The sequence below is a fragment of the Crocodylus porosus genome, unplaced genomic scaffold (assembly GCF_001723895.1).
Source record: "Crocodylus porosus isolate Cpor-Errol unplaced genomic scaffold, CroPor_comp1, whole genome shotgun sequence".
Classification (NCBI taxonomy): Eukaryota; Metazoa; Chordata; order Crocodylia; family Crocodylidae; genus Crocodylus; species Crocodylus porosus.
Window position 1 is genome coordinate 1,073,556 of NW_017728922.1, and position 10,553 is coordinate 1,084,108.

At 56.5% G+C, this 10,553-nt stretch overlaps 1 protein-coding gene across 2 annotated transcripts in view; it reads left to right on the forward strand.

Moving 5' to 3' along the window:
* Window positions 1-59: 59 nt before the first annotated feature.
* The window catches only part of TTI1 (TELO2 interacting protein 1), a 16,248-nt gene continuing 5,754 nt past the window's right edge, over window positions 60-10,553 (forward strand). The window contains exons 1-7 of one of the 2 annotated variants that reach the window (XM_019539507.1): window positions 60-220; window positions 1,367-3,709; window positions 4,680-4,871; window positions 5,226-5,377; window positions 6,092-6,232; window positions 7,699-7,903; window positions 8,189-8,276. In XM_019539507.1, the coding sequence (XP_019395052.1) occupies window positions 1,408-3,709; window positions 4,680-4,871; window positions 5,226-5,377; window positions 6,092-6,232; window positions 7,699-7,903; window positions 8,189-8,276 (3,080 nt within the window). In that variant the 5' untranslated portion in view covers window positions 60-220; window positions 1,367-1,407. Of the gene's footprint in view, window positions 221-631; window positions 3,710-4,679; window positions 4,872-5,225; window positions 5,378-6,091; window positions 6,233-7,698; window positions 7,904-8,188; window positions 8,277-10,553 lie in introns of those variants that run through there. The other variant, XM_019539508.1, reaches the window with a different exon arrangement.

Genomic DNA, 10,553 nt, shown 5'->3' on the forward strand with positions numbered 1-10,553 from the left:
ATGGGGCGCATGCGCATCCAGGCCTTTTTCTAACCTTCCCCGCGCGCCAAGCGAACGGCGCATGCGGACTAACCTTTGTCCCGGACAGATGAACATGCGCAGTGCGCGCTCACCTGAGATCTTTCTGGCGCTTCCTTCCTACCAGTGCCACGTAGGGAACTTTTTTCACACCGGGCTGGGCGGCACTTCCGGCATGTGGCTGACCCCCATAGTGGTGCAGGTAGGAGCTGGGGGCTCAGGGGAAACCTGTGTTTCCTTGATATGAGGGGCCCTGCCTCTGCTATGGGGGGTGTTCTGCTCTTTGCTAGGGGACAGAGGTTACCCCTGCTCAATAATGGGGGTAGGGCTCCCCTAGCAGCATGTGAGGGTCGGGGGGGGGGGATGACCCGAGCTCCTGGGTTCAATGGGGGGGTCAGGACCCCTAGCACCAGCCCCTCCTCCTCCGACCCCAGGGGGCAGAGGGGGGATCATGTCCTGCCCATTGTTCTGGGTGCCCCCTGCCTTACCAGGCCAGTCCCCAGGAGGCCGTGGGTGCAGAAGCAGCAGGCCAGGGGCCCCCCGATACTGCCTCAAACACTGCCTTTATTCACCAGTGACCACAGGGGACCTGGGGTCCTCATCATGCAACGCAAGCCCCAGCCCCCCACAGTTCTGCACATGGGCTGGGGAGAAGCAGGTACTGTTTTTTCAGTCAAAGTACCCCCACATCCATCCCCAACGTGATGGTTTGAGGCCCATGTGGCTACTACACCGGAGTTGCAGGCTCGTTTATGAATGCTCAGGTTTGCAACCAGCAGAGGTGGGAGTCAGATCCTGGAGAAGCAGAGAAACCCCAAGAGAAATCACTTTAAAACGGAAGAGATTCTCTCCCTAACCTGAAAGCCTGCCCCTTGCCCCTGGGAATTTACAGCTCCTCTAAGCACTAACCCTGCTTAGTGGCTTGTTTTTCTTACAGTCAGAAGTGACCAGTCTAAGCTATTTTCACTGAAGTACATTGCATTATAGCTATTTATACGTGAGGGTGACTGGGAAAAGAGCAAGATTGAGCTTGATTGTCTGCTTTTAAAATCCGAATAATTGTGATAATACCATGCTCTTAAAAACAGAATACCTGCCTCTTACCTAATGCTTTTCAACTTGATCTCAGAGCGCTTCTGCAGCAGAAATGCAATATAATGATCTGGACAGTGTTTGCTTTGGCTACAGGGCAAGGAGTTATGTTAAGTTGCTCCTTCCAGCACCTGCTGTCACACAATTCCAGCCACAGTTGCAATTCCACTTGATCTGTGATGTGCAAGAGGCAGATTGCCTTCACTGTTGTGCTGCTTTCACTGAAAAGGGTGTTGCTTCTCTTTCCCTTTTGTAGGATGATCCCTAGAGACGCATAGGAGGAGTCGCTGCCAGGCAATGGCAGTCTTCGATACCCCACAGGAGGCCTTTGGGGTCTTGCGGCCAGTCTGCGTGCAGCTCACGAAGGTGCAGACTGTTGAGAACGTGGAGCGTTTGCAAGCCCAGCTGCAGAAGGTCAATGCCGCGGCCCTCCAGGAACTGCAGGAGTATGTCCTTTTCCCTTTGAGATTCACCCTGAAGACCCCAGGGCCCAAACGGGAGAGGCTTGTCCAGAGCGTAGTGGAGTGCATCAGGTCCATCCTTTCTGTGACATGCGTGAAGAAGCAGGACCTCTTGCACGAGCTCTTCTCCGAGCTCTGCACATGCCTCTCTTCTCCTTCTGGCTTGAAGCGACCACCCCCCCAGTCGGAGGAAGTGAAACTGACTGTGATCCAAGCACTCCAAGCGCTGATGCATTCGGCTTATGGGGACATCCTCCTGTCTCTGTACCAGCCTTCCACTCTTCCTCACTTAGGATTTGCTGTGTCTTTGCTTCTGGCCCTGGCAGAACAGGAGAAGGCAAAGGAAATTAGGACCTCGGCTTTGAAGTGCCTCCAAGCCCTCCTTCTGCATTGCGACTGCCAGGAATATCACAGACTCTTAGACAAGGAGGAATCGCAGCGGTGTGGGGATTTGTTTGCTTCTTTTCTACCCGGGATCTCCATCACACTGTCCCGAATGATCACTGGAGACATCAAACAAGGTCATATGATTACGGTTTCTGCCATCAAGCTGTTTTATCAAACCGTGGGCTTCATCATGGCTGATGAGCAGCTCAGGAGATTTCCAGAGAAAAAAGAGAAACCACGAGTGGAGCAAAGCAGAATAGCAGACCTCATGGTCCATAGAGGACCCGACTGGGTACAAAGTACTGCTGATAAACTCTCTCTGCTTATCCACAAGATAGTTGAGTCTTCTTCCGTTCACCAGCACTGGAAGGTGAGGCTGGAGTTGGTGGAGTTGGCCCATCACCTTATGCTGAAGAGCAGTCAGTCACTGGTGGCATCAGTCGGGCAACTTTTGAAAGCCTTGGTGGGGCTCGTTAATGATGACAGCCCCAAGGTCCGAAGCAGGAGCAGTGAGGTCCTGCGGAGCATCGCAGAGCAGAAGGTGATCACAGAGAACAGGGCTCTGGCTGACGTTCTTTCCGAGAATCTGCATTCCCTGGCCACGGCTCTTCCACGGCTGATGACTTCCCAGGATGACCAGGGCAAGCTCTCCACCTTGAACGTACTGCTTGGCTCCCTGAAGCTGCTAGGCTCCAAGATGAACATCGTCCTCAATTCCACAGCCCACCTCCACCGCCTCTCCAAAGCACTGATGCAGGTTCTGGAGCTGGATGTGACTGACGTAAAGATCGTGGAAGAACGGCGCCAGGGCGAGCTCCCTGCCTCTTTGCAGCATGGTTTGCAGAAGGGCCAAGCCCAGAAGAAGTATTTCCGGTTCTTCACTGACGAGCGGATCTTTCCGCTGCTCCAGCAGGTGTGCCGGGTTCTTGGCTACTATGGGAACCTCTATTTGCTGGTGGATCACTTCATGGGGCTGTACAGTGAGTCCGTTGCATTCCGGAAGCAGGCTGCTCTGGTCCTCAATGAGCTGATCACAGGAGCTGCTGGACTGGGGCTGGATGTCCTTCATGAAAGGGAAGCTGCTCCCAGTATGGACGACCTCAAAGGGACTATAACGTCCATCCTTGAAGAATACACAGACCAGGCGAACTGGCATTTGGTCACCAGCACGGAGGAGCAGGAGGAAGCTAACGACAAGTTGGCAATACCCCCTTCCAGGCTACGAGCCCTGACAGAGGGTGCACACAGCAGCAGCCATGTCCTGTCCTCTGCTGCAGCCTTGGAGCCAAACCCGACCATCCGCTCCATGAACAGCAACATTTGGCAGCTCTGCATCCAACTGGAAGGGGTCGGCTGTTTCACGCACGCCCTGGGGAAGGAGTTTCGGGTGCTGCTCATGTCAGCCCTCTACCCCGTGCTCGAGAAGGCTGGGGACAGCACTCTGTTCATTAGCCAGACAGCAACGGGAACCATGGTGGACATCTGCCAGGCCTGTGGCTACGGCTCCGTGCAGCAGCTCATCAGCGAGAACACAGACTACCTGGTGAATGGGATCTCCCTCAGCCTGCGCCGCGTGGCACATCAGCCTCACGCTTCCCGGGTCCTGGAGACCATGCTCAGGCACTCGGATGCCAGCTTGTTCCCGTTGGTCAAGGACGTGATCCAAGATGTTCTGTTCACACTTGATCAGTCCTACGACTCCCAGGCTGCCTCATTTCTCAGGGTCCTGCACTCATTAATGGCAGCGTTAGGTATTTTTCCAATCATTTCTCTTTAGCCCTTTGCTGACTGGTGCAGCCCAGCAACAGCCCCAGGGTGGAGGGCTGTCACTGGGTAGAGGTGGGCCAAGGAGGGAAAATAGTTATTCAGGGGTCGGGAGGGGAAATAGGAAACTTCTCCAGCTGTTGCTCAGGCAGAAAGAGAGCACTAAACCATCCATTTCTGCCAGTGAAAGTTTTGGTTAAACCCTTCAGATTTACAGCACTTCAGAATGAGCAAGGGACCAGATAGGGATGGGAAAGGAGATCTGGGAGAAGGGGGAGAGATGGGTAACTGCCAGCTGGAGTTTTGCCATCCACTAATGGCAGGAGACTGGAGAAGATGGACCTCTAGCCTGGCTGTTTCCGTGTGCTTTCTCCCTCCTTACCTATCTGTAGGGTCCTGCACTTGTCAGATGTCCCTCCCATCCCACCTGGCCTGTTTGAGGTCACAGCTCTACTGAACTGTAGCTGCCAAGAGCAGTCTTCCCTGTGGCCCAGGCTGGGGCAGATGCTTCTCAGCATCTGTTGTAGCTCACACCATCCCTGGCATGTCCCTGGCTTGCTGTCCATCATGGATGGGCTTAGAGAAAGGTTCTGTCCTGTCTGCATGATCCCCCAAACTCTTTTCAGCCCCAGTGGAGGGCTTGGGGGACCCTCAAATTGTCAACAAGATGACAGCTCTTCCCCCAAAACCCAGTGCCTCTTTTTGGAAGAGGAGAAGGGATGGGGGATGCCTGAATGCTCCACTGAAGGCCTAGGTACTTTGACTGACGCTCTGACCAGCCCTGGCTAAGGACACACCAGCCCTGCTAGTCAGTGCCTGCTTCTGGGCCTTGCCCCTAGCAGAGAGCTTTGTTGGATGCTCTCTAGGTCATCTCCCTACAGGCAGAATGGGCAGGTTCTTCTCCCCATGGTGCTGGCGCATGCCATTCCCAGGGAGACACCTCTGTCTCTCTTGTAGCCCGGTGGTTCGTGTTGGCCAGGCAAAATGAGCAGCAGCAGGGAGCCCAGACGTCTCCTGGCACAACACAGCTTCCAGGGGCCATTCCCACAGCTGCCACCACCACAGGGCAGGACGTGGAACGATTCTTCCTGGACTACGTTAAGCAGAAGCAGATTGCGGAGGGCAACCTGCCGGACATGGAGGAGGAGGGTCAGTGCTGGGCATGGGAACGCTGCTGACCTCGGGGGAGGGCAAGGGTCCTAAGCTTGGTGCTCTCGGCTCCATTGAGCAGCATGGCGGGGAACGCATGCCAGGTTGTGCTTGCTCCTGTGCCTGGGAAAGCCCAGTGGAAACTAGCCAAATGGCCTGCTGCCATTGGGGTAGTGCATCACACACGCCTGGTCTGGGGGGCACGGGCTGAAGCCCACACATACTCACAAATGCCGGAGGCCACCCTTGGCCACCTGGAGAAGAGCCGCGATGCGGAGGTCAGCCAGACATCCTGAGAAGCGTGCTGAGGCTTCCAGGCCATGCCATGGCTTCATGCTGTGCTCCATTTTCCAGAGGTGTTTCCAGCCACTGCGGAGGAGCCCCAAGGGAATGACACCGGTGCAGAGGGAGAGGCTTCATTGCCAGCCCATGCCCAGGTGGCCAAGGACGTGATGGAGCGGTGCATCCACCTGCTGTCTGACAAGAGCCTCCGGGTGCGGCTGAAGGTTAGCACCACGCATGCCATATGGCATATCAGAGGGCATGGGGTTTGCCAATGAAGGGAACCTTCCCTCATCCATCTGCCCAGAGCAGGGATGAAACTGATTCCTGACCCCTGGGATCAGCAGGACTTCTGCACAGGGAAAGCACTGACATTTGAGAGAAGAGGGGATTCATCCCCAAGAGCAGCTTTGTTTCTGAGATTGCTTTTCACCTGGAGCTGGGACCCCATAACAGACAGACCCAACCGCGCCATCCAGGGTGAGGCCGAGGATGTGTCCTTTGCACAGCACTGCTCAGGAGCTGGTTCCCTTTGCCCAGGCAACACCGAGGGGTTTTTGTCATAAGGCCAACAGAGCCATCCTCCTTCAGGAGTGCTGCTGCTCAGGATCACTGGGACATGCCTGTCCCACAAGCTCACCCCAGGCACACAACTCCCATGGGGATGCAGGTCTGGCTATATGGATCCAGGTGCAGGATCAGGGCTCAAAATCTCACACTCATGCCAGTCTGTTTCCTATAGCTGATTTGGCATCAGTTGGGCTGTTTCCCTGCACGGTGCTCATGGAACAGGGCTGTGTGCCCTGCCCTGCTCACTCGGTCCCAAGTCAGGAGGAGGCAAAAGAGCCTCTCTGCCCTGTCCTTCATCCTCATTGCAGTAGCTGTGGGGGCCCCAGGCTCTCAGGGCATCAGCAGTCTGTGCTTTGCCCTTCATGCAGGTCCTGGACGTGCTGGAGCTTGGCGTGACGGTGCTGCATCCTCACGACAACCATCTGCTTCCCATGGCTCACCGCGCCTGGCCAGCTCTCGTCACTCGGCTGATTAACGATGACCCCCTGGCAGTGCTCAGAGCCTTCAAGGTACGGCAGCAAGTTCCTGATAGCCTCTTTTGAGCTGAAGCAGAGCCAGCCAGCAGCAAAGTGCCGTTATCCGCATGGCTTTGGGAGTGGGAAAGCACAGAGTGAATTTTAAATGCTGTGCGGAGCAAAGGTGTGCTTCCCTGCAGCACATGGTCAGGTATTTTCTGGGCACACACTGTTCACAAATGAGATGCTGACACCCTGAACCACGTTATCTGTTGAGTGCCTGTACTTTTGGCTGCACAGGCATGGAGGGGAAGGCGGGTTCCAGGTTCTTTTACCCTCCGAGGGCCTGATGGACAGTCACCCAGTGCCCTTGCCCCTGTGGCCCCCGCCCATGCAAGCCACCAGGTCTTAGCACCATTGTGAAGTGCCCAGGGGTTGAACGTGCACTCAGGGCTGCCTGGTGATGGCAGTGTAAGGGAGATGGGGCTGTAGGGGCACCAGAAGCAAATCCTCAAGCTGACAGTTGTACTAGACCCTGGGCCTGGGCTCAGATCTGCAGAGCACTCTGCTGCCTGGCATCTGTGACCGGCTCCCAGGGAGCTGGGTAAACACACTCACATACTCTGTCTTCATGGGGACATCCTCCAGGTTGCTGCACTCTCCAGCCTGCCTTTTTCCTGAGCCCAGAACCAGGAGGTGTTTCTGCAGCAAGCACCTCTTGGCGTCTCGTACAGACGACAGAATATCCTCATGCCCAGGGCCTGCTCCCTTGAGTTTCTCGTATACCCAGCATGGCCCTGAGGTAAAGGGAGAGACTGGCCATCATGCAGAACCCAGTTAACGGCTTGGGAAGTCCAAGGCATGATTATACGCCGTGCTGAGGGGTTTTTCCTCTTTCCTTTCGGAGAACAGCATACTACATGCCCTGCCTAGGGCTGGCCTCAGGCAGGCATCCTGGGGGGAACAGGTCCCTCATGGACATGGTCCAGCTACATGCAGGCTCAGGCCCAAGCCTCACACAGGTTCCCATTTCCTCCCTAGAGACAAGCGGGCAGAGGTTATGGTGCCATCCTGTAAGTCACTCCAGAAAGGGCCGTGCCCCCCGCCCGTATTTAGCAAATCCCAGTCCCCACCACTTACTTGAAATGTGGATCGTGGACCCTGGGGGGATGTGTTGCTGTAGCATCCTCCCTCAGAGGGTCTCTCAGCACCTCGTAGTTTTCATTGCAGGGCCCGAGGCCACGGGGCACGCTACAACGCTGTTATCCTGACTGCGAGAGGAAGGGAACCAGGCAGGGAGTGGTTAGTGACTTGTATCGGGAAGACTAGGACAGGGCCTCAACCTCCCAGCCTCACCCTTTATGCACCAGCTCATCTGCCCTGCCCTGGGCATAGGGCAGAGGCTGCAGACGCTGCTCTACCAGCCTGCCCTCCAGGGAAGGGTCCCCAGGGCTGCTGAGGAGCCGCAACCCCTTCAGAGACCCCCTTCCATAACCACAGGCTCTTGGGATTCCTCTCAGGTGCTGTGTACCCTGGCTGAGAAATGTGGTGACTTCCTGAGGCAGCGGTTCTCCAAAGACGTCCTGCCCAAGCTGGCCGGTTCCCTCAGCAGCCAGGCCCCGGTCAGCGCCAGAGCGGGGCCTGTGTACAGCCACACGCTTGCCTTCAAGTTGCAGCTGGCCGTGCTGCAGGGCCTGGGGCCCCTGTGTGAGAAGCTAGACATGGGTGAGTACCTGGGAAAGACGGGGTGGACTCTGAGGTCTGTGGCCCCATCCTTCCTCTCTGACCCGTGCTTCTGCTCAGCTACGACTACATCCCTTTCAGACACCTCCATTTCCAAGCACCTCCAAGAGAGCTGCGTGGCCCCAGCTCTGCCCTGCCTCAAGGCCCTGGAGGGGCCGGGTGAGAAGAGCTGCGGGCTCGGGTATGCAAAGGTTGGGAGCCCAACACCCCAGTGCATCCTCTAGGCCAGCGGGTGACCTGCTGTTCTCATCTCTCCCGTTTCTGCAGGCGAGGGTGACCTGAATCGAGTGGCGGGGACCTGTCTGGTTTACCTCAGCGCCAGGCAGCCCATGAAATTGCAAGAGGCGGCCCGGAGGTAACCATGTACACACGCACGTGCACATGAGCACACGATCGTGCAGCCTGGCTGCATCTGGCATGAGGAGGGAAACCTGGGTATCCCCATTCCCTCGCCCCCAGCTCCATCTGCCAACATGGAGGCAAGGGCCTCGTGTGATGGAGCAGATGCCCCAACCTGCACAGGGGTCTGAGATCTGTCTCCTACACCTTGAGAGAAACTTAGATACATCCACTGCCCAGGTGCGCTGCACACCTGGCCTCACTCCCCACCATCCCACGGGCTCCTCCTGTACTACCCCCTACACCCATCCCCCACAGGGACTCCTGCATCTCCTCCCCTATACCAGGGTGTCTCATCTTCACCACCCACCTCTGGCTAGAGCCCTGCAATCCCCCTCCCTGCCGACCTCTCCTTTCCCCTTTTGATTGTATGCTGTGGCAGGGGCTTTTGCTGGCATCTCTTTCTGGCTCCTTTGTCCCCTAAAGTAGGGGTTATTGTTTTTTTGAGTTCCTGTGTATCTGGGAGACGAGTCATTTAGGTATCAACATGGGGCACTTTTCCTTAGGACAGGCCAGGGAGAGAGCCCATGCTGCTAGGTGCTAACAGGGGCCGTCAGCCAGTTCTCTGACCTGCAGTCATTAGCTAAGGGACTCCCGGTACCCACTGGTTCTCTCCCTCCCCTGCTCCCTGTTTTTACCTGGCTCAGTTGGACTCTGCCCCCCGACAGCTGGAACATAGTCTGAAGGGTGCTGGCTGCTCCAGCGCACCATGCAAGTGCTTTGCATTGCATCCCAGCAGGGACGCACATCACACTGAGCCAAGGGCCGCAAAGGCCTGTGGTCTTTGCTGGGTAGGAACCAGAGGAGGGGCCTGCAGAGACAGCATTTGCCTGCTCCATCTGCAAACCTGCTGTGGGACACAGGAGCAAGCCAGGTCCCATCCTCCCCAGCTCAGCTGGGAGAGCCAACTGCGCACTCTAGGCCTGCCTGGGCTGGCACGGAGTTGCAGCTCACTGTCTGATCGTGAAGATAGGGCTGAGACACGGGCTGAACTCATGGCAGTTCTGCTGCACGGGGACTTACCTCTCTGATGTGCTGACAGGTGCTGCAGCACAGCCTGGCCTGGCCGCTTGCAGTCAAGCCATCGAGCTTGTGGCTGTGATGAATTATGGTGAGCGTGCCATGCCATGGCATTCCCTTCAGCTGTGAAAGGAGCCCACGTGGCTGGGAGCTCAGGGAAACAGGAGCCTTCCCCTTTCAGTCTGGGCTGGGGCAGAGGCACATTTTTACCTGGGTGGCATTTGTCATCTTCTCCGTCTCTGCTCCCATCGTTCTTTCTCCAGAGGCTTCCTCCGCCATGGGCTCGTGACCCTTCGGTTAGCACAAGCTCCTTTCCTTTGCACAAGGCAGGCAGGGGCAGACAGCTTCAGCCAGCATATTGGGGGTCCTGAGCCTCATTCTGCAGGTGACCCAGCAGCAAGTAAGGCAGCAGCAAGCGCCGTGAGTGAGAGACAAGGGGCCCAGAGACAGCTCCAAGCATGTGCACCGGACCACAGAGGTAAAGAAGGGGAGGCCAAAGACCACCTTCCTCCTGGCAGAGCCGACTTCCAAGGGGGGTTTCCTGATCACCCTCTGGGATCTCATGACCACCCCTGCCAGCCAGCCAGCCACCAGCTTGAGTCATTCGCCAGGCACCTGGCTGTCTAGGCCAGACTGCCCCCAGTAGGCTAGCTGATTATGGGGCAAGCCCTCGTCACAGATATCCTGCTCAGCCCTGCCAGGATTTAGCTCTGGACGCTTCAGCCCTTTAGGGCTCCACAGCTGCCCCAGCACACAGACCTTGACCCCCGGCTTCCCTTGATAACAAACACTGCAGTTTCTCCACCTCTGGGGTGCAGAGGGGGTCGTGGCTACGTATGCCCCAGGTATTAGCTGCTGTTGGGCACAGGCAAGCCCCAGGCTGTAAGGGTTTGTAGCTTGTGTGAGTCCAAGCTTACTCCCAGAACAGTCTCTACCTCGCTACACAAGATTTCCCTGTTTCAGCGCATGAGCTGCTTTTTAAATAACAAGCAGTGTGCTTCTTCCTGCTTGAAAACCACCACAGCTGTCTGCGCCAGTCTTTCCTGCAGCAGCACCTGTGTGTAGACGCAGGGCACGAGGCTGGAAATCATCCTCCCAGTACGCGAAAGACTTCCTGAAGCTTTAGACCAACGTGAGAACAGGAACAGATCATTGAAATGCCATAGCAGCCCGAACCATAGTGGGAGTGCGAGTGACAGCTCGAATGCGTGTC